The 24,608-nt window shown below is 46.2% G+C and overlaps 6 protein-coding genes across 34 annotated transcripts; 1 reads left to right on the top strand and 5 right to left on the bottom strand.

The window, feature by feature from the left end:
* The first annotated feature begins 720 nt into the window (after positions 1-720).
* On the top strand, positions 721-24,608 carry LOC117897070 (modifier of mdg4-like). 25 transcript variants are annotated; one of them, XM_034805700.1, is made up of 6 exons: positions 721-863; positions 1,132-1,388; positions 1,452-1,591; positions 1,947-2,787; positions 23,705-23,847; positions 24,295-24,444. In XM_034805700.1, the coding sequence occupies exons 2-6, from the start codon at positions 1,175-1,177 to the stop codon at positions 24,319-24,321; spliced, it is 1,365 nt and encodes a 454-aa protein (XP_034661591.1). In that variant the 5' UTR covers positions 721-863; positions 1,132-1,174; the 3' UTR covers positions 24,322-24,444. The 25 variants fall into 25 exon arrangements, with proteins under 25 accessions (XP_034661591.1, XP_034661575.1, XP_034661583.1 ...); XM_034805684.1 differs by lacking the exons at positions 23,705-23,847; positions 24,295-24,444 and adding exons at positions 22,123-22,456; positions 22,647-22,767; XM_034805692.1 differs by lacking the exons at positions 23,705-23,847; positions 24,295-24,444 and adding exons at positions 20,827-20,942; positions 21,025-21,323.
* LOC117898531 lies at positions 7,474-8,202 on the bottom strand (the record flags this gene model as incomplete). Its single annotated transcript, XM_034808000.1, has 1 exon — positions 7,474-8,202. A coding segment is annotated over one exon (546 nt), but the record flags the coding sequence as incomplete, so codon positions are not given.
* On the bottom strand, positions 8,264-8,894 carry LOC117897074. Its single transcript, XM_034805710.1, has 2 exons — positions 8,755-8,894; positions 8,264-8,664 (listed from the first exon to the last, which is right to left on the bottom strand). The coding sequence occupies exon 2, from the start codon at positions 8,599-8,601 to the stop codon at positions 8,287-8,289; it is 315 nt and encodes a 104-aa protein (XP_034661601.1). The 5' UTR covers positions 8,602-8,664; positions 8,755-8,894; the 3' UTR covers positions 8,264-8,286.
* LOC117897072 lies at positions 8,752-9,985 on the bottom strand. Of its 2 annotated transcripts, none has more exons than XM_034805704.1 (2): positions 9,845-9,985; positions 8,752-9,115 (listed from the first exon to the last, which is right to left on the bottom strand). In XM_034805704.1, exons 1-2 carry the CDS (start codon positions 9,966-9,968, stop codon positions 8,820-8,822), a joined length of 420 nt encoding a protein of 139 aa, XP_034661595.1. In that variant the 5' UTR covers positions 9,969-9,985; the 3' UTR covers positions 8,752-8,819. The 2 variants fall into 2 exon arrangements, with proteins under 2 accessions (XP_034661595.1, XP_034661596.1); XM_034805705.1 differs by lacking the exon at positions 8,752-9,115 and adding an exon at positions 9,222-9,544.
* LOC117897076 lies at positions 9,540-9,934 on the bottom strand. The gene has a single exon (XM_034805711.1). It carries the CDS (start codon positions 9,884-9,886, stop codon positions 9,665-9,667), a length of 222 nt encoding a protein of 73 aa, XP_034661602.1. The 5' UTR covers positions 9,887-9,934; the 3' UTR covers positions 9,540-9,664.
* LOC117897073 lies at positions 10,029-14,849 on the bottom strand. 4 transcript variants are annotated; one of them, XM_034805709.1, is made up of 4 exons: positions 14,646-14,849; positions 14,327-14,539; positions 14,016-14,266; positions 10,029-10,401 (listed from the first exon to the last, which is right to left on the bottom strand). In XM_034805709.1, the coding sequence occupies exons 2-3, from the start codon at positions 14,505-14,507 to the stop codon at positions 14,112-14,114; spliced, it is 336 nt and encodes a 111-aa protein (XP_034661600.1). In that variant the 5' UTR covers positions 14,508-14,539; positions 14,646-14,849; the 3' UTR covers positions 10,029-10,401; positions 14,016-14,111. The 4 variants fall into 4 exon arrangements, with proteins under 4 accessions (XP_034661600.1, XP_034661597.1, XP_034661599.1 ...); XM_034805706.1 differs by lacking the exon at positions 14,646-14,849 and having other exon boundaries at positions 14,327-14,581; XM_034805708.1 differs by lacking the exons at positions 10,029-10,401; positions 14,646-14,849 and adding an exon at positions 13,756-13,959 and having other exon boundaries at positions 14,327-14,581.

The following is a 24,608-nucleotide window of genomic DNA, read 5'->3' as shown; positions in this document are numbered from 1 at the left end:
CCTGACCAGTTAGACGCAGGAGAGGATTTCCCTGACGATCATATGAAAAATTCAAATACAACTTTGTAAAATATAAGGCCATAAGGTTTACACTCCAATAAAAAGGGGTGTCTATAATAAGCCAAATTGATTCTTCAATCGGATAAAATTATAGTTTTGGCACTGAGAAATTTAACTAACTAGTACTATCAAGTAGAACATCAAAATCGAGGAATGTGATTTAACACTGCGGTATATTACGGTATATTTTTTAAACGAGATGCAATATTCTGGTATATTTTTGAGGGTCCGACGGTATATTTAAGCAATAATCCCGCGGTCCCACTGCAACTCACCAGGGTGACCGCTTACGGTATATTTTTAACTTTTCGGTATATTTTAACGTCGAAATTGAGTCGACGGTATATGTACGTTAATCGGCATATCGGTGAAAAATTCAAATACAAATTTGTAAAATATAAGGTCGTAAGGTATACAATCCAATTAAAAGGGGTGTCTAGAATAAGCAAAACTGATTCTTCAATCGGATTAAATTATTGTTCAACTGATCAAAGTCTTTGAAAGCTAGTAATATCAAATAGAACATCAACATTGAGTAATTTGATTTAAGACTTCGGAATATTACGGTATATTTGTTTAATGAGATGGTATATTTTGGTATATTTCCGAGGGTTTGTCGGTATATTTTATCGATATTTTCCTGGTCACACTGCAGCTCGCACACACACGAGTTCCGAATCTCACACACACGTTCCCGCAAAAAAAATTCAGACGCGTTCTCTTGCAAGCGCAAGAAAAATTTGTTAATTTTAACTGACTAGCCGTATTTAAGTATTTTGTTTGAAAAAATATTGACTCAAGAGGTAAGTGGACTAGTTGGCGACTAGTAATTGTTAAAATTTATTGTGTACTGCATGAAAACCATAAAATGCCAGAAGCGATGAAATATTTTCTGGCGCACACACACAGAGGCACGCTTGAAAATTTCCCTGAATGAGGCATTTTTTCGCTTCTCTTCGTTTTTGGCATTCGTTGGCGGTTGTAAACAAAAATATTAACTGAAATTAAACACAAAACAATCAACAGAAAAGGTGGAAAAAACATTAAATGCATTTTTGTTCTCCATTGCAGCCGACGCATATACAGAAAATTATTGATTTTTCCAACGTCCAAGATGGCGGACGACGAGCAATTCAGTTTGTGTTGGAACAACTTCAACACGAATCTGTCGGCCGGGTTCCACGAGTCGCTGTGTCGGGGCGACCTGGTGGATGTCTCATTGGTGGCCGAGGGGCAAATTGTTAAGGCCCACCGCCTGGTCTTGTCGGTATGCTCGCCCCTGTTCCGCAAGATGTTCACCAACATGCCGCTCAACACCAATGCCTTCGGTGAGTACCAAACACACGCATAAGTTTGAATGAGGCAAATGAATAATTATAATGCATTTTCAGTGTATCTGAACAACGTGAGCCATATGGCTTTGAAGGACCTTATCCAGTTCATGTACTGTGGCGAGGTGAATGTGAAGCAGGATGCCCTGCCAGCGTTCATCAGCACTGCAGAGTCGCTGCAAATCAAGGGGCTGACCGATGTAAGTATACGAAATTGTGTACATGTACCAAAATACAACAACTACCAAGCGCAGCAGCAGCACCGTTCGCGCGCAATACATACACACGGCCGACGCCTGTATAAGAGTTGACTGTACCGAGAAATATCTCGAACGCCGCAGAACAGAATGCAGCCAGGCGTGCGCGTGCGAGAGGGATGGCAGCTGTATGCCGCTTGTGTGCGTTGCTGTTGTCTCGCTCTGGCGTGCCTGGCAACAGCCAAGCGTTCAACGCTAGGTGGTTGTTGTTGTTTTTGTTTGGCCGCGATTCGAAAGATGCAGCGCAGAAGCATAACAAATATTTGCAAACTAATAATACAAAACCATAAAATTACAGAATGATCCCGCTCCACCACCACCGCAGGAGCCAACCCCCCCACCAGCAGCACCTATTGTACAACAACAACAACCACCACAACCCGTACCGGCCCAGCGCGTTCAGCGCCAACAGCCGCGTACCTCTGCCCGCTACAAGATCGAGACCGTCGACGACAGCATGGGCGATGACAACAAGGGCACCACCCAAATTGTTATCCAAACATCCGCACCACAAACTATTGTACAACAGCAGCCACAGCAGCAGCATATTCAGACGCAGCAGATGCAGACAGGAACGACAACGACCGCGACTCTGGTGTCGACAAACAAGCGTACTGCCCAGCGCAGTAGTCTGACTGGGGGCGTAAAGCGCTCCAAGACGACAGCCACCTCCGCCTCTGCCAACGTCATTGATGCCCTGGACTCTGCAACTGAGACTGCCACCACGTCGACAACGCAGCTGGTGCCCCAGCAAATCACCGTGCAGACGGTGTCCGGGACCGATAGCAAACTCCACCACCAGCCGCAGCAGCTCCGCCAGCAACAACAGCAAGAAGAAGCCGAATACATTGATCTCCCCATGGAGTTGCCCACAAAGGCAGAACCTGAATACTCTGAGGACCATGTCGATGCTGCAGGTGATGGCGATACCACTTATGTCGAGGACGACACATACGGTGACATGCGCTACGATGACAGCTATTTCACTGAAAATGAAGATGCCGGCCCCCAAGCACCAGCCAATACCAGCGGCAACAGTGCTACAGCGACCACATCAAAGGCCGTGATCAAGACGCAGACATACAGCGACTCGTCGTTTGTCGACACCAGCGCGGATCAAGGCAACACTGAGGCTCAAGGTTGGTTGAATTTTTACTGTGACAGGCCCAGTGCCACCTAGCTCTAAGTAATGTTAGTATGTGGATGTGACACCTGCCTGCGAATTGCAACCAAGACTTATCTGATCAGACTTCAACTTCAATAAGCCAATGAGCTGTTCTATTGTTCCAAGACAAACTTGGTTGGCAGCTCGCAAGCGGGACATGTCTTCTTGAGGTTTGATAGGCACGCTTAAATCTGGGACAGATTCCTATTTAAGCGTTGCTTAGCAAACTAGTATTTAAGCATACAAAAGCCTGTGTTCTATTAAACTCCGCAAAAGAACATGGGCCGATCGGCAGTCGCAAATACGCCAGATCTCGCGAATCGTTAAAAACAATTAGTGAATGGGTAAGTAGAGTGTTGAATTTGAATGCGTCTTCAAGATGATCAACCCCCTGGAATGCTGGACACTGGATTGTGCCTCTGGAGGAGATGGTTCTGCAGTCTGATGGTAATATAACTATTATTGAATATCGTATAATTCATTTAAAAATTTCAGAGAGTTATTGGGTTGTGTTGGGTTATTGGAAAGGGGTGGGATATCAGGCATTTAGGGAGTTGTTCTTCTCCCATGTATGGAGCAAAAAATCTGAGTAGAACGGATGGAATCTGGTAGTAAATTAGTCGGCACACCATTGGCCACACGAACTCCTATCAAAGATGTCTGGGGCTGCAGCTCAGTTTTCTAATATAACCGCATCTCTGATGCTCGGGAATGTCTTCCTCTCCAAGCACACAAAGTTGCGAATCGGTACGTCGGCTGTGTATACCCGTAACTAATCCAACATTGACTTGTTCCCTGGATTGCGACATGGGTTGGACAGAGTTGCCAGACTGTATCCAAAGTTGTTTTTGTAGTCAGGATGCGCCATAATCTTGTCAATCATGATGTGTGCGCTGGACTTGCAGTCGGAGGTGTCGAACTGAACCGCATTCAGTGTGTTTCGAGTACTTGTCTTTGGCTCGGCGGGGGCATTGAATACGACAACCCACTGAAATGGGGATGCTTCTTGTAGACAATACGCTCCAGCCATGGGCGCTCCACCTAAGTTTTGTTGGTGTAGGTCTGTGTATTTGAGCTGACCAGGGCTGCCACATTATTTAGTAGTAGCGCTACCATACTGCAGTTTCAGTATGCTGCCATATCAGAGAAGTCCTCAAAATCATGGCCGTCACTGATACATCATATTTCCTTCGATACAAATTCTCATGTATATTGGTGTTGGATTTTCCTGTTTTTAGTGGTGGGTTCATGGAAGTGATCGAAACTACTCGTTTCCATTAACCCATTGTCGACCAGATGGTAGATACTGTACCACTACAATTCTAGTTTTGTTCCACAAAAGATGCTGTAAGCATTTTATGGAAGTAAAAGTGGTCTACAAGGAGAAATAAAACACTCCATAATTTACGGTATATCGATATATAATATAGTGTCTTCGGTATATTTAAATTTGGGTATTTGTTATCGATAGGTCAATGTAAAAAAAATGGAAGACCAAAATAAAGACGCTGAAAATATTATAAAACGGTGCTAAATATAATTAAAAAGTGATACCCATTACAATGGCGGCACGCGTAACTATGTTCTATCGACTCTCGTTGCTTTTCACCTGGAGTAGCTCCGTGAACGCAAGAAAATGCAACATTTCGGATATTTCTCCTTGGTGAACTTGTGTTGTGTGTTCCGGTGTAAATTTAATTGTGATTATACTTAAAGGTGAACAAATGCGGCTGGGAGTGCCATCGTCCGTAAGTTCTTGAGGTTCTTCGTGGGTAATAATGTGTTCAATAACTGCAAATAAAATGCTTTCAGCCAAATTGTAAACAATAGTTGTTTTATTTCGCCGTGCCTAACGTAGCGCCTAAGCCGCGTCTCTTTATTCTTAATCCTAGTTATGTTTAGCTTACTCTGCTCTCTGTGTGCGTCTACTTACTCTTTTTCTCTAACTTTTTGTTATCTTCTTGTCACACATACACACAAATCGCAGACGGAATAATCAAGTTTATACGCAGCCAAAAGAAGAACGCCCAGCTGGTGTACAGTAATTACATCTATAACAAGAAACTAACCCAGGCCAATGGACAGACCACCTGGCGCTGTGCAGACGTACTCAAGCTCCGCTGCAAGGCGGTGGTCATCACGAAGAATGGCCACTTTGTGGATGCACGACGCCAGCACAACCACGAATCGCATGCGGTACGCATTGGGCATCGGCAGCTGTACAAGGTGGAGGAGGAGCTGGAGGAGTACATTGAGATATGTACATCGAACCCAAAGATATCACAATACCTGAACAGCAGCAACATCAGCATCATGACAGCCAAAGATGGCAAGGAGTGCAAGCTGTATCTGCCTGCCTCCGAGGCAACGCAAATCGAGCTGCAGGCAATGACTGATGTCGATGTTGTGGTAGATGATGAAGAGGAGGAGCAGGAGGAGGAAGAGGAAGGGGAGGAGCATGAGCCGCAAAACACTTCCGACGAATTAGTGGAGTTCATCAAGCCACTGCATCATCGGCATCTGCTCAAGGCTGAGGCGCCCTAGAAGCCAACGTCTCGCACCTTAGCTCATCGTATTCTCGACATAGCTTAAGCCTCACTTAAGATTCATTTTATTCGTGTTCGTATCTAACCATTTAATAAATTAAATCCACAATAATGGGCTCCAGTTCAGTCACTTAAGCTACGAACTTTACTAGTTAATCCTTATCGCCCATTGCCATCCTCCGACACTAACTGCAATCCCCTTCCCTTCTTTATCCGCAGAGCTGGTCTTCATCGAGAGCCCCTGGTCGACGCCCTGCCTGGTGCTGAACGGCTTCATGTACAACTGCCACAGCCGCAAGAGCAACAAGGAGTACTGGCGCTGTCACAACTACTCAAAGAAGAAACATGAACAGCGCTGCCGCTCGCGCTGTGTCCTGGAAAATGGCAAGCTGAAGTGCATTACCGGCGGACCGCACAACCACGTGCCGCACACGGAGAAGATTGACAAGATTGTGCAACGGAATCGTCTGGCGATAGCCAGCTCCGAACGGAAGCTAGCACGCGTGCAGAGCATTACGCAGCTGCCGCTACACCAGCAGCAGCAGCAACAGACGCTTATGGTCAACGATGCGGGTACATTGGAGCTGATGGATCAGGACCTGATGCACGCCCCCCTAATGCTCATTCACGATTAACTCGGGCAGTCTAGCAGTCAGTCCACCTGGTCTCAGCAGTGCAATATAGTTACTAAGTAATTAAGTCGAATAAAGATACAAATACAAAGTGAATCCGATGCCCGACCACCAACAATATTTTGTCCAAGACGTATGTAAGTGTGATCCGTTCTATAACTCACTAATGGCAATTGTTTCTCCTCTCTGTTTTCGCAGTGCTCACCTACACCTATCGCGGGCAGCTGGTCCACGAGGGGTACACCTACAGCTGCCACTCCAAGAATTCGGTCAAGTGTCTGGCCTTTTGGCGTTGTGCCATGTATAGGAAGCTGCAGTGCCCCTCGCGATTGACCACCAAGCAAAAGGCTATAGTGGCCCAGCATGGTGCACATAATCATGAGCCGCCCAGCGATGTTAAGGCATTCGTGCCTAGGGTATTCGATTCTAGTCTGGTTCCGTGAAGAACAAAGATCTCTAGAGGCCTTAGAATAATTGAATTAAATAAACATTTAAATGAAAAACAAGCTGCGTTGAGGCCTTTATTATCTTCCTGTACCTAAATGTGTTTATATTTTATGCAAAATGTTGTTAACTCACATCTTTCCCATTGCAGCAATTAAGAAGACGCCACGCCCCATGCCTGCAGCAGCCATTAAACGCAAAGCTGTGGTACGTAGATGGACACCAAACGAGAACCCCGAGCCGCAGCCACAGCTAAAGATGATTGATCTGCGGAACAAGGCCAATATCTTGAGCACATCGGCGAACAATCATAACTTTGTGCTGGTGCAAGTGCCACGAATGAAGGGCAAGTGCGTCAATTGCCTGAAGAAGGGTAAAGAGGGTCTCGTCAGGATAAACACCTGGTGCGACACTTGCCCGGGAACCAATTGGATGTGTGACAAATGCTTTGAAGAGTTACATGCAGAAATGCCATAAATGGTAGCTTCAATTTTAACCCTTGACAAGTAAAAGAACGCTTCAATATTAAACCATTCGCTGAGGATTTGTGGCATTTTCAATTATTTTAAATATGGCAATAAAGCGATACAACTTTTACACTTGCTTAAAATGACGATAACCATTATTACTTTTGCACTTAAATTAGAGTCTTTCGGGCTGATTTCTATTCAACTTTGCTATGATCTTCTGACGGTGGCGCCTTTTCTCCATTTGTGGCGTCATTTCGTGATTGTGTGGCGCATGGAGAATCTCCAGGGAATTATTTACATTGGTGCGAACCCGTGCGCGACACTTGGTCGTGGAGCGTGTGGCGCATATCCACTTGGTGCCGCGACTGTTTTGCATGAACTTCACATAGCTATGGCCGGCGAAGTTCAGCTTGACGGACTCCCGCTGTCCCTTGGTGAAGTAGAACTTGTGCGTGGCTGCTGCGTCTTCTGCAAAAAAGAGAGAAGAACATGTGTGGCGATGGGTTAGTAAAGTTTAGTTTGGTATGGGAATATTCTTAGCTGCGGGGGATGGGATTGGTATCCACTCTTTACTGTCAAAGGCTTTTAAATGTTTATTAGAAGAGAGTTTAATCATAAGTATATGTACTGTGTGTATGCTAGAAGCTGAAATGTTTGCCATATATTGAATGTAGTGTAGGTTCTAGGTCCTAGCGTGTGTTCCCTAAAATCAAATTAAATCTACGAGTACGAGTTGGTGCGAAATTGCATCTCACTTCCGGCGCGTGGCCACGCGATTGGAGCCCTCAATGCGTGTAACATCGGCCACTATTTCCTCGTACTTCAGGTGCATGCCCAGCTCGTTCACATCAATCGTGGCCGGCGATTCATCCTCCAATGTGGTTGTCAGCATTGCATCGCTCGCCAGCTGCTCTTGCATCTCTTGGTGTTGCTGCTGCTGCTGCTGTTGCTGTTGTGTCGCCTGCTGTTGCTGCCGACTGATGCTAGACACAACCTTGGAGGCAACTCCCTCGGACTCGAGCGGCACGCGACGAACTCTTTTCTTGCGTCGCACAATCTCCTCGTGCGTGTGGAAACGATTCAGCGGAAAGACAATATCATTGACTGTGAACACACGTGAGCGGCACTTCTGATTCCACCACTGATTGCAGCGCCAGAAACGCTTCTCCTCGCCCGACGACAACTTCAGCGTTTTCTCAAAGATGAACGGCTGCCCGCCATAAATGAGCTGCATGCGTCCTCGCGATGTGGCCGAGTAGATGGCGATGCTGTTTTCTGTGGAGAAGAATAATGCATTTAGTTAGTTTTCATTTCATTTAAAGACTACAATTAATCTACAATTATGCACAGATACAAGAGACGATTGAATGCTGTTTGCCGTTTATATTTTCTGCTTATTATCTAGGCTTAGTGTCTGCGATTGAGATTCTTTCTGGTTGAGTAAACGCTTGATGCGCTTGCTGGGCGGATGATTGTGTTTGGGTCGAGTCAGATGCACTGTGTACTGGCCATTGGGGTGCTGCGTGGTGGAGAGGCGAGCCTTGCACGGCTCCTGCCCGTGGCGTCGTATGCGACAGTTCCAGTAGATGGTGGCGCCATGCTTGTTGTTCTTGGCATAGGCATAGCTGCCACACACCAGCTGCACCGACTTGCGTTGTCCCTCGATGAATCTAATGGACACTGGACTCCTTTTCATTGTCCTGCCATTGTCGTCTAAAATACAGCGCACTGGCAAATGTTTTCCAATCTGCCATAAAGTCTGCAAAGAGTCAAACAAAATATTAATATAATTTCTAAATAAATAATCCATGGCTTTGCATGCAAAATAAAAGGCCAAGACTGTGCATACAATTATAGGGATTTATTTTGCGTCTCTTGTTGCTCCATCTACACTAGAACGAGACATTTAGGTGGCTACTTCTTGAGCTTGCGGGCTTCCCTGTCTCTGGCTTCTGACTTCTGCTGTTGATCGTACATCGAGGGATGTGTATGAAATCTGCTGGTCACGTGTATGACTTCGCCACTGCGAGTGTTACGCGTGACGAGACGTGCCCTACACTTGGCCTTGTGGTACATTGAGCACTTCCAATCGCGGCTCAGCTGGCCCTCGCGCAGCTTCTCGTTGGGCGTGTAGGTGTTGCCCTCATAGTAGACCAGGCCAGTGCCGCGCTTCGAACGCACATACTCAACGAACTCCTGTGCCTGTTCTGCTGCAAAACAAGAAAATCCTTGAGTTAGTACAAATCCTTTTACAAAATTAAATTAAGTGTTTTGTGTGATGATCTTCGGGTTTGATATGAGTGAAAAGCGGTAAAGTATTTTGTACTGGGACATTTGCCTTGTTTATTCGATAAGAGTGAGTTTTTTTTGGGTACTTGCTCAATCCTTTGAGTTACGCCGCGCCATGGCCCGCTGCTGCTGGCCCCGTGTGTGATTGTGTGCCCAGTGGCGTAGCTGTACCTTCCCATTCGCCTTGTTCAGTATGGCACGGGCGCGACACTTGCTGCGAAAGCTTGAGCACTTGAGATAGCAACGTTGCTGGGCCTGGGAGCCAATCACAAAGCGGTACCCGTCGATGAGCGTGTAGCCACCATCAGCCCAGCGATTGCAGTACTGCGGCAGGCGACGGCGCGGAGCGGCTGCATGCAAGTAGAGTTAAGAGACGGGGGGCTGTGGTTAGTGAGATGAGTGCAGAACATGGTTTCGGTTATGCGTAGATTGCAGGCTTAAAAATCTAAGACTTAGTTTAGGAATTAAGACTAGGGAACACTCTGGCGATGCCGGCGGCGCTCGCGTGTAAACTGCCTGGGCTTGTGCACCTTGAACAGATTGGCGGCATGGTTGTGGGATCTGTGACTGAGCCTGATGCTACTGTCATTCGTGTTGGTCACACAGCGCGCGGGGCAACGGATCATGAGATTGCTGTTCTTGGTACACACCCAATTGATGCTGGCATGGTACTTGCGCTCCACCGAGTACATGTGACCCTTGTAGATCAGATTCTGGCCACCGCGCCGATTGGCCACCAGCTGGTAGACGCCATCTGCAAGGAGTTTGAGGCATTATTACGAGACTAAACAGACTATACGCTGCTCGAGACTCTACAGAAGCTACAATGACGGATTTTGGTTCAACAGAAAAACGTTTTATTTGACTAAAATGAGGGATGGCACAGGGGGGACTCGTGACACTTATTGATGATTGTGATGGCCGCGCAGTGCCGAGATCTGATTTGATTTGGTTACCACACGCGCTGTACACTTGATGTATTTGCAGCGCAACTTGACGCACTCCCAGTAGCAGGCATCCTTGATGCGACGATTGAGCGTAAAGGGTTTCCCGTCTATGGTGAGCAGGTTGTTGCCACGATTACTGCGCGTGAAGCACACGTCCAGGTGGTCGAAGTTTTGCTTCCGCACGGAGCCAGACACTGACTTTCGCTTGAGCAGGTGCAGCTGGGGATGCAGCAACTGCACTTTGTAGTCATCTCCAATCCCTGCAAGATAAAATGATGTGGTAGAGGGATATTGATTAGACATTGTCCGCAGAGAGTCGAGCCCAATGCAGATCCGCCAAATAATATTCTAGTTCGATTTAGTTTTAATTTGTTGCATTAACACTTTATTGACAGAGTGTTACATGGCTTCTGATGTGATCATTTCATTTATTTATGTGCACATTTGTTGCAATTGCGAAAGCGTCGCGTCGTTTCGTTTTGCAAATTTCAAAGCCACAAATCACTTTGGACACCCGCCTTTTTAGCCAAGATGCAGTTCCAGGCTGGGTCAGGTCCTATCACACAATGGGGCAGTACAACGAGGTCATTCACTTTTCGCCTTCCTACTTCCACTATAATTACATTCACTTGCATTAAAAATTAATAACAATTTGCATCGTATTGTTGCAGTTTTTTTTCATGGCGACTAGGGCTGGGAAACATTTCGATGGCGCTAATAATATTATCGATGGTTGGAAATTTTGCAAACATCGCGCACTAAAAACTATTGGATTTATAGTCTAAATCTATTAAAAATAGGTTATTTTGTTTTTATTTTCCTGTAAAAACATTATATGAATGAAAAATTTGTTTTTTATTTGCGAAATTATTTTTTCTTTGCTTTTTACAGTTATCCGATAGTATCGATACGGTCGATTGCATTCATTTCGTCGATGCAGCCCTGCAGGAGTCCATTTCATTTTTGTGTCTCGTGCGTGTGTTTATATATATTTTTTATGGAGTCTTAGCATAAATTCAGTGCCTAATTTAATAAATAATAGATAATACGTATCCTGGTAAAGACCAGAAACATATACGCTGCACATGTACGCTTCCACATACGAATATTTGACCCAATAAAGCCTACAACCCCTTGAAATGTGTTTTATTTTGTTTACGTTTATTGTTGATACAAACATACAGTACATACAAAACACAGTGCTGTGCTGAAATAATGCTTTTATTTTTATTGGCACTTGCAGGCGATGCGGTGTCGGTGCAAAAAACTGTTCCCGAAAAGGTGACAAAGGATGCACAGCAGCCGCTGCCGCAAGCCGTGAAACCAAACTTGGTCGAGAAACCAGTGACCAGTGACGACTTAATTCCCCTCTTCAATGGCAGTCCTGTCTTCGTGTCGAAATCGGCTCTGGCCAAGGCGTACATACCCATGCCAGCGATTTATACATCACGTGTCGCGGACTTGGTGTTTGGTAAAGAGACTTTGATGAGGATTGCGCAGGGCAAGGAGTTGTCAGATCGGGACATGCTGCATGGCATCATAAGTACATAGCAGCCGTTGCATTAAACAAATTCTGCAGAATAAAATCACTTTTCCCCTCTTCTCTTGTTGCAGCCCATGTGCGGCAGGTGTTTGCCATACGCGGCGACAAGCTGACGCCATCCGACATCCTGGATTTCATGGACCACAAGATGGCAGCCCTAAAAGCGCTCGCAGGCAGTGCCAAGAATTAGTATAGAGAGCACACATTTGCCAAATTGTTTTGTTGCGTTTGTAAACTGACCAATAAATATCAGTAACCGAATTGCTCGATCCCTCTTGTCACGTAGCCCATAACTTCTCCTCCCTCAGGTTGTGTTGCTCCCACTGGCAGGCAATCCAAAACTAACAAAATCCAAACTCTGTTGCTTCTTGCAGGTGTGCTGCAGTCCCTGAAGGCTCTGTTCGAGGACAAGAGCTCCGGCACAAGCATCCAATACACGACCACGCAGCGCGGCCGCGTCATGCTGGTGTACGAGGGCTACAGATATGTCGTGAATCGCCAGAGCTTGAAGAATGTCTTCTGGCGCTGCTCGCGGTATGTGAAGCACAGCTGTCGCGCCACAGCTGTCACGTCCAAGGTGCAGGATGTTACGCTCCGCATTGCTGGATCGCCGCACACCCATGGCCCGGAAGTGAATTCGATGGACCTTTCGGCCGACTTGCTGGATGATTTCCCCGAATTGCAGTAGTTGTTCCTGTCCAGTGCCATCCCAACCCATCTATCCTCCTCAGTCGTAGTTCTATTTTACGCCCTAGCTCTACTTAAATAAATTAAAACCTACTTAAATGTGTATCCCCATTGCGTGCGTGTTCGTTTTGTACGTAGATTAGTGCCTGCCGCGTGTCTCTCTGTCTCTTTACTGACTTTATCTTCTTGTGGTTCTGCTTTCAGATGTTGAGATTAAGCTGGAGTCGCCAACGAGAACAACTCCCACACCCACAACGCTGCCTGCTGTGGCTTCTGCTGCCTCCTTGGCCGTCACCTGTCTGGGCGACGACGAGTCCTTCCGCAAGCCATTCACGTTACCCAAAATTCTGGACGGTAAGTTCTATAGGAACATACAGCCGAGCCAGAAAACGGCTGGCGCCATACAGGCCACCTGCACCGCCTGCTGCGGCCTCATCTCGGGCACCACCAAGTCCACGGGCAACTTCCTCAGCCACATCAAGCGGCGGCACAAGGATCTCCTGTCACTCTGTCAGCAATATTGCCAGGCCAAAGTCAATAATGTAGTTTGTGGCAGCAAATGTACGCAATTGAACTTAGCCACACCACCGCTGGAGCTGGAGCAGCAGCAGTCGCAGCAGCAGCAGCCGCCTTTGCCACAGATGCCCACAAATTTCTCCACCGCAGCAGCACATCTGGGCATGTCTCTGCCTATACCAACGCTGCCCATGCCCATGTCGCTAGCCATGACAAATGTGCAGCCGTCGCAAATGATGGCACTGATGCAGCAGCAGCACCACCAAAACCAAGTCTATATCAACAAGGAGTACTAGCCCCCAGTGGGGCACCTCTGCCTGTTGTTACCGAACTGAGATGTCGTTGAAGAGTACCTTACGATAAGTGCAACCAATTTTCTATAAGTCATGATAGCTCTAAGAACTTTTAATATACAAAATAAACATGCATAGAACGATCTTTTTTGTCTGTTAACTAAACACTAACCAAACCTGATCCATCAAAACTATATCCAGTTCCTCGCTCACCTTCAAAACTCTTTTCTGTTTCTTGCAGTTACGGCACCACGTCGCCAGTTCAAAAAGCCAAAGGACTTTGATGGCTCTGCTGAGTTCAAGTTATCAGCCGGCAAGCGCCCAAAGTTGATTATTGCCAACGAAAGGTACATTATACACCGCATACGCGATGGAAACAATATGATGGGATCGTGGCGCTGCCGCTTCCACCACAAGGGCTGCCGGGCTCGCGCCTCCACCTTTTGGTGGGTAGCGACATCAAATATCGCAGCTGCTGCTCCTCACACAACCACAAGAATGTGAAAATCAAGAGCCCAAAAGTTATTTAAATAAGTTTAGCAATTGAAATCTCACGCGAGTGATGGCCAAAGTTAATGATTAATTAAAATGTATTTTAAAGGATTTACTTTGGTTACAAAAAGTAAACTCAAATCCTGTTCTGTTTGCACACAGTTTGGCAATTTGTTAGCTACAAATGGCTTTCATATTGCTAGCCCCACTCTCGTTAGAAACCCCCAATCTTTATTTTCCAGAGATCATATTTTAGACTGGAATTAATATGCACACATCGCCCGTGACTATGTGGGTAGGGTAGGGACTGTAAATCCCAGATCAGACACAAAAAGGTACTTACTTAATCATCCTAAATAGGCTCGGCTTTTTCGGAAACATTAACTTAAATTCTAGTTGGACAATCAGGGAATGTGTCTAAAAACGGACATGGACATGGTTACTGATCGGGTGTGGCGGTGGCTTCGTCTTCAAGCTTCCACGAGCCCTGTATGCGGTCAGCAGATGTGAGTGAACTCAGTTTTCTGTGTATCAGCATGCCAGACACCTTGGCCGCCTCGATGCGCACATTGTCTCCCATGTGATTGTGCACATCTGTGAAAGCAGAGAGAGCAGTGAGCATCGAGAAACTGTCTGTAAGTTGGAACTACAAACCATTTGTTACATAGAGATCATCGCCGACGGTCTTCAAGCGGCTGCGACATTTCACTGAACGATTTTGTACGCACTCCCAGTACAGAATATTATTGCTCTTGCCAAAGAACTTGAGATTGGAGCGATAGAGGAAGTTGTTAATGGCCAGCAGAGTGCCGCCCTTGCGACTAATCAGAAACATCTGCGGCCCGCAGTTCCGGACATGTTGGGTAACTGAAAAATAGAGAATCATAATTAGAGTGTTGCTTGCATTAATCAATGTGGAATGGAATAGAAAGATGAGTGGTAGTTACAGAGAATCGTTGACAGGCTTACGTACTAAGTAATTTGCTTGGATGGGCACGCGAGGCGAGTCTATTGACATCAAATATTTATTACGCAAAATCTAAATTAGAGTAAGTTGCATTATATATTTGTTTATGGGTGCAAAACCTAGTAATTGTAGCAAAGTGAATAGTTAAGAAATGTAGTTAAAAATTGGTCAGATCGGAGGCACTGCGGCATCATCCTTCTTCCAGTTACTTCTTCTTGTTCTGCAGAGCACGTTGCAGTCGGCGCTTGATCTTCTCGCGAAAGTCATTGGGAGAAACGTCCTCAGCGGGCGGCACCAGGGTCACGATCAGGCTGGATTTTGTGTCGTCTGCAGTGTCCGTAGCAGCAGCGTTGTCCGTTTCCTGTTCGCTTGCTTCATTGGCGGACGATTTTTCCACCAGTGGCGTTTCATCAATTTCAATGTCATCAATTTCATGGATCTCAAACTCTTCCTGCTCGTCCTCTTCCTCCTTCAGCTTGTTTTTCTTCATCAGGAGCTCCACCTTGTCTCCCTTGTCCTTGTTCGATGATGCAATGGCACCGCCTTCGCCCGGCATGAACTGCGAGGGCAGACAGCTTTTGTCGCTGGCCTGCATGAAGTGGGCGTGCTCGCCATCGTACGGATAGACGCGCTTCTGGTCGCACACAACACGCACTTTGCACTGCTCGCCATGCTCCCGGTACACGCATTGGAAAACCGAATAGTCCGCCTTGCGGAAGGAGAACTTGAAAAGGTGTCCATCAAAAATAAGTTTCACGCCACCTGTTCGGAAAGTTGATTGGGCCATTAGTAACGCAACAGGTGCAATTCAGCTGAGGCTAAGGCTTGCGTTGAGCGCTCCTTGCCACTTACCCTTGGTGGTGGATGCGTATACGGCTTGCTCACTGGCGGCCTCGTTTAATGTTGCAGCTTTTAGCTTGTCGAGCAGCTTCAACTTGGGCGTTGCATCTTCGGCGACTTTCGTCTTTGGTCGTCCGCGTTTGCGTGGAGGAATTACAGCCAAAATGGATGCGGATGTGGATGTTGATGTGGCTGCTTCTGTGGAAAGAAAATTAAGAAGCAACAGGTTAGAAAAGCTGCTCACGCCGGTGTCGACTTATCGAAAAACAAAATAAAACAAATATGATCAAGTTTCTGCTGCGCCCGGTTTATTTATTCAATTGGAAAATAAAAATAAATTAAAATTAATATAAAATTTCTGCCTCTTGAAAGTTGGAAGTAGTTTTAGTGTTGGATACGGTCGAAAACAGAACGATGTTTAACCAACACAAACAGAGTTGCAAAATCATCGATACACGCTCCAAGAAAATAAGTTTAAATTGTATACACTAGCAGCAATTATCTAAAATTCACTTATAAAATGGTCACAATGGTTTTGTCTATTTTCAATCACAATATTTTAACAAACACCAATGAAATCAAGACCACAAAACTATTGATAATATCGATATTACATGTTATGAAAAGTGCTCTGTTGCGAGCATATATTTCCGTAACCAGATGGTATGTTTTGTCGATAAATCCGCGGTCACACTGACGCCATCTTTTTGTAGTTGTTTTTAAAATTTTTTCGCCGTGGTTTTTCGCTTGTGTTTGGGTCTTGTTTGTGCTGAAAAGCAGTTAGTTAATCCCTTGCCAATTACCTCCAAAATGTGTAACAGTGTATTCGTAAATGTTTGTCAGTGCAACGGAGGCATAGAGAGTGGAAAATATGTGCTAAAGTGTCCTGTGGAAACGATAGCGTGTGTATGTGCCTTGTTGGGTGCTGGCGTGTGTATATGTGCGAGCGAGTGCGTGCACCAACAAGCACGAAGTGTCAGATTCTTAGTTGTTGTTGCTTTTTGTGGCAGCAAGTTACAACAAATATGAGCTGAAAATGAAAGTTAAAGACGTAATGTCCTGAATCACAAGTGCTACCGCGTGGACCGCATACTTGGGCGATGCCTAAAATATGGCGGGACACCAGATGTTCAGGTGAGTCTCCTTTTTGCCATTCGCGCGATACATACATGCATACATACATGTGTATGTATGTGTATTTAGTGTTTTATTTATAATAAGCAATGTTAGTAGTTTTATCCACAATAAACCATTTGATCCCCCCAATCTGTGCGTGCGTGTTTTTCTCTTGGTTAAGATTATAATCCGGTGATTGACTATCTGCAGCAATACTCTCTGTACACCCACTCTATGTATGTTGTCCATCGTTCGCTTATTTCCATTGCAGCCACGCTGGGCCAGTATGTGGGGGAGCTGCAGAAGGGCACCTGGATTGAGAAGATCCCATACTTCTTCATGCGCAACCAGAAGCAGGGCTACAATCTCGTGTTCAACGGGTACATGTACAAGAAGGAGGCTAGCTTCAAGTACAGCGTCAATTGGATATGCTCCGATGGCAATGGCAAGCGGCTGAACGAGAATAAGTGCGCGGCCAGGGCCATAACCAAGACGGATGGTGGCATCAAGCTGGGCAGGAATGATCATAACCATCCGCCCAGCTTCACGGGCAACAATGTGCCCGCCAAGCTTATTTTTCAGGGCAACCTTGCACCGTAATATTAAAGAGATTCCACAAAAAAACAACAACAAATTCTTGTAGATTTTTAGCTGTGTTGTAGTTGTCCTAGCCTAAGCTCCCATCTCATTATCCCAACTCATCCTTCACCCTCTGCACTTTAAATATCCCAATATCCAACAGCAGCTGGAGCGGTACCTGCATTGCCCACCCAGAACGAGGTCAAGTTCAAGCGAACGACCTCGGGCGAGTTTCTGACAATAAACGGACGATCGTACAAGAAAACTCGCGCCACGCAGTACCGAAGCTATTACCATTGCCTGACGCCCAACTGCAAGGCTCACTATATTCTGGTGGAGCTCAGCCGCAAGCCGCGCCTCACCAAGCACAACGGACACGCTACACACTGTTTTGTCTAGTGCTGGAAGGATCTGTATGTATAGTAAAGCCCTAGACCAAGTTCCACCATAAACCATAGCCCTAGCCCTAGCCCTAGCCCTAGACTTAACTGAAACAACCCAATGTTAGAGAGTAATTTTATTGCCTAAATGTAAACCAAACAATTGACAAATCAAGCCCACGAGTGTTTTATTTCCCATTGGAGTGGAGCGGAGAGGGCCGTCGACTGTGATCCGACACCGACCCCACAAAAGCCAGCAGCCAGACAACTAACTCTCGCACCTCCCACCGTCTTACCATTCCAGCTAAGTTCGACTATCACATCAGCGTGGATGTCGGCGAGACGACCATGGAGCTGGGCAATGGCACGGCAGAGGCCAATGCTGGTGTCAGCCCCAATACGCCCTTCTTCATTGTCAGCAAGTACGGCACCAGGCAGATAATGCTCAAGCAGCACACCTTCAATCGTCACATTTGCCGCGACGATGTCACCTATTGGCGCTGCTCCCAGGTGAGTGTTTTCGCCACCCGCCATCCTTCAAGCTAGAACTATTTTTGAAGGTTTTCATTTCTTTGCACTTTCAGTTTGCCGTGCTGAGATGTCGGGCGAGGCTCAAAACCAAATCGGACACTCTTACGATCCTGAACAGCGAACACAACCACGAGGTCATCTCCAAGGCACGCAAATATGGCTCTCTGAAGCGACAGCGGGCCGAGGCGGCTGCCCGGGCAGATCGGAGCAAGGATCATTCGGATCCGAAGACAGATCCGCTTGCCACACCGACGGCCGACTAGTCTTAAGCCTAATGTAAACTTCAGCCTTAATAAAACTCAAGTTAGCCAATTTTTCAATAGTTTCAGTCGCACACTAGGCATAAGATCTTTGCTATCCCCAAGGTTCATTGTTTCTAACCATTTTTTATTTCCTTACCATTCGCAGATGCCGTCTCCTACTATTCGTACATCACGGGTTTTCGCGGCAGCCGAAAGCTGAAGATTGGCGATTTCACCTTCACGAGGAACAAGTCGACCGGCTCGAAGACTTATTGGTCGTGTGCCCGGGCCGGCGCACACAAGTGCAAGGCGCGCGTGGTGACCGTGCAGGATCACGATGTGACCATCAAGTGCGATGAGCACAACCATCCGCCCTACTAGTCGTACCCCCTAGCTCTAGTTCAGCATTCAGCCTCTCCCCTTCCCCAAACGCGGGAAACAATCCCGCAAATGTATAGAGAAAATAAATATATATATTTCAAAGAGATAATACAAAGAGTTGCCCCAAGAAAACCAAATTGTATTTTATGCTTACGCGTGTATAACTGCCTCGTCTCTCTGCTAACCCTCCCAGCTAAACGCTCATCTAATTGCTACTTACAGACTTATCCGATCTGGACGACATGAAGGGCATCATCAAGCACAGTCTGCTCACATTTATTCGCGGACAGCGCGGCTGCAAGTTGCTGGCATTCAACGGTCACAATTATGTGCGCAATCGTCGCAGCAATCTGAAAACTTACTGGATCTGCTCCAAGAAGGTGAGTCAACCTCTAGAAATAATTATTGCATTTACATAATGCATTATGAACCCTTACTAAAACAGGTATCAATGTTTCTCCCTCTCTGTTTTCATTGCAGGGCAGCACAAAGTGCAATGCACGCGTCGTGACCAACGTGGTCGATGGCGTGCACAAGATCGTGCTGGAGTCGTGCCATCACACCTGCCAGAATATGGAGCGCAAGAAGCGTTTGTCCCTGATCAGTCCGCTGGCCAAGGTGCGCTGCGGGCCGAGCAAACCGCTGCCCAGTTTCATCAAAACGGAAAATCACAACGAGGATCTCACGCTAGAGCTGCGTTCGCTCAATCTCAGCATCGAGGATTTGCAAGAGCTGCAATGAATCGAATCAAAACGAAGCTCAGCATTTAGCCATAACCTTACATTAGGGATTAATTTATAATGTTTAAAATAAAATTAATGCTCGTCTAGTTAAGCTGTTCAATCAATGCAGAAGCGGATGTACAGAAGTTTAAGCAGCCATTAACCAACAATTTAACACTAATCTGTGCCCTTTTGCTTTGCCTTTTCAGTGCCCTTTGGGGTGATTAATGTGTCGAGGCGATCCGTCATGCCACATCTTGTGAAGCGCGTGCGACTCGCGAAGAGCGATGTGCAGTACATCAGGACAGCCAGCGGCAACTGTGTTCTACATTGCGGCGATCATCGCTATCTGCGCAATGCCTCCTACAAGGACAAAGTCTACTGGAAGTGCAGCAAGTGGCGCAAGCAATGCCGCTCACGTATCATAACGCATGTGCTGCCCAGCGGACAGTCGCGCTACGACATCAGTGGCGTGCACAATCACCAGTAATGGAGATACTCTCGTAGTTTTTAGACAGCTGCGGCAGCTGTGTGACTGTTTAACTTAAGCACAGCATAAGCCTAAAAACTAGACTAAAGTTAGCTTCATTTCCAATAAATATTTAAATGTGGTTCTAGTTGAAACGATGCTGTAGACTGGAGTTGTACATTGGCAGACAGGTGAGTGCAATCGCATAATAATTACATTTTCATTTATCTATTTTTATTTATATTCAGCTGAATTTTATTATTTCTGGTGGAAGGCTTTTGTGGTTGCTGTTTCAAGTATAAATAAATTAATGCTGCTTTTTTTTTGTATCCATTGTTGTTTTATTTATAAAAAACACTAATTTATATTTTAATGTTAATTGTACGATTTCTTTCCTTTTATTTATTTATGTTTGGTTTTTATTCTGTCTTGCAGCATTGGCCGAACTCGATCCGAATGTGCTGGGCAGCTATGGCAATGAGAGTTTCTTGCCCAAAAGTTCGGGCTCGGGCCCGCAGGGTATGCGCTGTGGCCTGGCCCCCGAGCAGAAATGTGTACGCACGCTGGACGACTGGGATCGTGTGCGTTACGAGCGCACCAAGGGCGGTGTGACTCTCATCTATGACGGACAGCGTTACACTAGTCGGGCCATCTATGCGGAAAATATTTACTGGGCCTGTTCCAAGAAGCAGTGTCGCGCCCACATTATAACAAGCAAGAAGAAAGCCACCTATGTGGGCATTTCGGGCGTACATAATCATCTGTAGAGCTCACAACTTAATAAAATGAACAAATAAACTTATTGAACGCTCGCCCCACGATTCGATTGCTAGTCCCCCTTCTCATATTTGAATAGATAGAAATCACTCGCTGAATTGTGAAACCATTCCTTATCGTTTACTAATTTAGTTTTTGAACTTATTGCAGAGCTAGCTGTGTTTGGCAAAGGACAACGAGGCAGGACTGTGCTGCTGCATCACGATGAGAAGTTTGTTAAAAACCGCAGCTCCACCACGCGCACCTACTGGATATGCTCGAAAAAGGTGCGTAATGCCACACACAAACTAGCGACAGTGCTAAGTGATACGGTGTACATGATAATATAATTGCCTGTCTAACCCACAGGATGTGACTGTGTGTCGCGCTAGAGTTGTGACCGAACTGGACAAGGATGGCCAATCGCGCGTCATCAAGTGCAGCTTCGAACACGATCACAGTCGCAAATTTCCACAAAAGAGCCTCACGGAGCAGCTGACGCTGCTGGAGGAGTGCTCGAGAGTTTCGCCCAAGCTGATCAAGAGGGAAAAGCGACCATACTAAACCAACTCTAGCTTTAAGTCATTGATTGTCCCTAGCACAAATGTTGTCTGGCGGATGGACTAGATATATTATTATTAAATAAATCAATTTGCGTTGAATCCAAACTCGATGTAGAATTAGTCTAAGCTTAGGCTAAGTCTTGATGTTGCTGTGCTTAAACTTGATCTTCTACTAACTTGCGCTTTTGTCTCTCTTCCACAGCTTTTCACATTGATTTTGCGGACTCGAAGAAGAACGGCGGCAAGCTGCTGGTCATCAATGGCTTTCGCTTCTTCCGCAACAAGAAGCGCGGCAATTTGCAGTATTGGAAGTGCCGCAACTACTATAAAGAACGCTGCCCCGCCATAGCCATACACGATGAGTCCACGCTGATACTGCGTTTGTGTCACCAGCATCAGCACATGGAGAGCAACGATATTGAGATTAAGCCGCTGCCCGGTGCAGTGGCTGGCCGAGAGCCGGATGGGCAGGACCTTGATGGCAGGCCCGAGCCGGAGCTTGATCCGGAGACCGACAGGGAACTGGATGCGGAGACCACCGATAGGCAGCCCGTTCCAGAGCCCGTTCGGCAGCCTGATTCAGAGCCCAATGAAAAGCCCGAATCGGTGTCCGAAACCGAAACCGATTTGTCCCCGCCACAGGCGACAGCTGCTCGGCCAACGCCGCCGCTTCGCAGTTTAAAATCAAAGCCCTGTTTTGACTTCTAAATCGGACGTAGAAACTTAACTCCTTAGTTGATAAGCGTGTGCAAATCTGTGTATTAAAGGAAACCAATGTCAAGTCGTCTTTTAATAATTGTATAGAGAAATGTCAACTTAATCTCTTGTCTCCCACAGAAGATGCCGCTGAAACCCTCACAGATTCCGTACTAACATGTAAAACTGCTCTTTCGTTTGCTTCCAGTTTGGATCCATGGCCGAGGTGAATACAGGGGCAGCCAACCCAACATACAGTTCACAGTGTCGAAGCGCGGCGGACAGCTGCTCTGGCTGGATGGGATGAAGTTCTTCCGCAACAACACGAATCGGACCAATCTGTACTGGCGCTGCCACTGGTATTACCGACCCACACGCTGTCCCGTGCTCATTTGCATGAGCAAGACCAACACCAGGGACTTTCGACAGATACACGAGCACCGCCACATCAGGCCGAAGCGCAAGTCGAAGCAGGATACGACGACGCCCGTGGTGGCCAGTGTGAGGAGTCTGCCCGAGAGCATGGCGGATATGTTCACTATGTAATTTAAGTGCTATCAGTCTTATCCGAATGGCCTTCTTTGAGCTGTAAATAAAAACTTGAGAAACTTTAACCGTGTGCAAACGAGGAGCGTCCGACTTGTCCAATTACTTTTTGTGTTTTTTGCTACCAACTGGCACATTCCACCGACACTAATCACAGCTTTTGCATTCCCATTTCACTTTTTTCAGTTGTTCTGGCCAACGATGAGGTGCCCAATCCGGAGGATGTTCTTGTCTTCTTCACAAAATCACTGCGCGGGCGACCCGCCATCATGGCCAACGGCATACGCTTCCTGATTATGAGCGAGAACAAAAAGAAGATTTTGTGGCGCTGCAGCTCGATGGCCACGAAGAAGCTCAAGTGTCCCGCGCGCATCACAATGCTGAAGGAGTCGCCGCCAAAGTTCATCATCGCCAAGGCGGAGCACATGCACGCCGAGCTCAAGCGCAACAAGTACAGCTCCAGCAAGGTGCACACGCTGCGGGAGCCACGCCAGATGATGGCCAAGATCGATTGTGACATTGAGAATGCCGTGGACTTCGATCTTCACGAGGAGGAGGTTCAGCAGCTCCACGAACTAACCCATGACTCCATCTAGAGACGGCGAGAGGGATAGAGAGAGAACGTAGAATTATGTGTAAATTTGAGAAAAGCGGAAAAGCCATCAATTATTAAGAATAAATCGAAACTAAATTCTGTGTTAAGGCCAAACTAAAAAGAAAAACTCATCTAAAATCTATTTTTTCCACCCCACCATACCCATTTCATGTATTAACCATTTTATACTTACGATTCCGTTTGTCTTTTATTCATTTCAGAGTTTAGCTACAGCGTGAGCCAGAAGGGACGAATACTGTTGCAGCATGAAGACTACTCGTACGTCCGAGAGAAGACCGTCAATGACAAGATCTACTGGCGATGCACCCAGTACACCACCCATATCAAGTGCCATGGTCGAGTACACACGCTCCAGGAGCAAATTATCCATGCGAGCAAGCACAACCACGCGCCCACTGTCAACGGCCGCAGGCAACCGGTCAAGCTCTTGCCTGTCGGCTGAAGTAGATTTACTTTGTACACTTAAACTTGTTCTGTATTCTTTGATCTCAGTTTGATTTCATACTTAATAAACCCCAAATGTAAACACTAATGTTCCCCTTAATGTAGGTCCTCATTTGAACACAAACCAAAACACTGTCCACCGACTCCAGACACTCCCACTAATCAAATGAATTCTTTCTTACAGACATTTCACAAGTGGCTACCTTTGCCAGAACACGTAAAAAGAAGCTGAAATTGCTAATCGAGAATCACGAGTTCGTAATGGATCGCAAGTTGAAGAACAGCGTCAACTGGCGCTGTGCCCGCTATCGGAGTGCCAAATGCAAGGTGCGGGCCACAACACACATTCTAAAGAACGGCCAGGAGGTGTACCGTGTCAAATATGCGAAGCATTCGCATCTGTGACACACGAACCATAACAGTTTCTTTCCACTTTCGATAAATATGAAATAAAATGGAACATTTGGAATTTCGTCTGGTTTACATTTGGTCTACGAACGACGAATAGTTTTGTTCGAGAAACTTTGCCAGATAAACTTTTTATTATTTGTTTTAGCTAGAGTTTTAAAATTATTGACATATGTTAACGAAAAAACGGCATTATAAATCTTAAAAATAAAATGTAATAACTAGATGATAAATGTTCACAAACATATGTATGAGAAGTTTGTGATTATAAACAGGTAATAAATGTATTACCATAGTCTAGTAGCTCTCTCTTGTTAAAATCGTCACTGATAAGTCGTTAATTTTTTGTACTGTTTCCTTTTGCAGAGATTATACGTAAGCGTGGAATCATGATTGTTAAGGGCACCAAAGGCAAGCCCAAACTGCTGATGGGCGGATACGAGTACTACCGGAACAACTCACGTGGATCCAAAACATATTGGCTCTGTGCCCGAAACCGTTATCTGCGCTGCGCTGCTCGCATCATCACCTGCTCGACGACTGGCGAATTGGTCATCAAGAACCAGCAGCACAATCACGATGCTAATCATCAGGAAAAATTAGATAAGAAAAAGGAGCCAGAGGCAGAGCCAGAGCCAGAGCAGGAGTCCTCCAGCACCAAGTAGCACTGTCTCCGTAAC

Source organism: Drosophila subobscura, chromosome O (genome assembly GCF_008121235.1).
Source record: "Drosophila subobscura isolate 14011-0131.10 chromosome O, UCBerk_Dsub_1.0, whole genome shotgun sequence".
Classification (NCBI taxonomy): Eukaryota; Metazoa; Arthropoda; class Insecta; order Diptera; family Drosophilidae; genus Drosophila; species Drosophila subobscura.
Note: the sequence above shows the minus strand (reverse complement) of the source record. Positions and strands in the feature narration are given on the sequence as shown.

Coding starts and splice junctions, on each gene's coding strand:
- LOC117897076 (XM_034805711.1), bottom strand. CDS start 9,886: ATGTACTCGGTGGAGCGCAAGTACCATGCCAGCATCAATTGGGTGTGT.
- LOC117897072 (XM_034805704.1), bottom strand. CDS start 9,968: ATGCCTCAAACTCCTTGCAGATGGCGTCTACCAGCTGGTGGCCAATCG. Junction 9,116..9,844: donor ACCATGCCAGCATCAATTGG/GTGTGTACCAAG, acceptor CTTGTTTTGCAG/CAGAACAGGCACAGGAGTTC.
- LOC117897070 (XM_034805677.1), top strand. CDS start 1,175: ATGGCGGACGACGAGCAATTCAGTTTGTGTTGGAACAACTTCAACACG. Junction 1,389..1,451: donor GCTCAACACCAATGCCTTCG/GTGAGTACCAAA, acceptor ATGCATTTTCAG/TGTATCTGAACAACGTGAGC. Junction 2,788..12,575: donor AGGCAACACTGAGGCTCAAG/GTTGGTTGAATT, acceptor TTCTGCTTTCAG/ATGTTGAGATTAAGCTGGAG.
- LOC117897074 (XM_034805710.1), bottom strand. CDS start 8,601: ATGAAAAGGAGTCCAGTGTCCATTAGATTCATCGAGGGACAACGCAAG.
- LOC117897073 (XM_034805706.1), bottom strand. CDS start 14,558: ATGATTCTCTATTTTTCAGTTACCCAACATGTCCGGAACTGCGGGCCG. Junction 14,267..14,326: donor TGATCTCTATGTAACAAATG/GTTTGTAGTTCC, acceptor CTGCTTTCACAG/ATGTGCACAATCACATGGGA.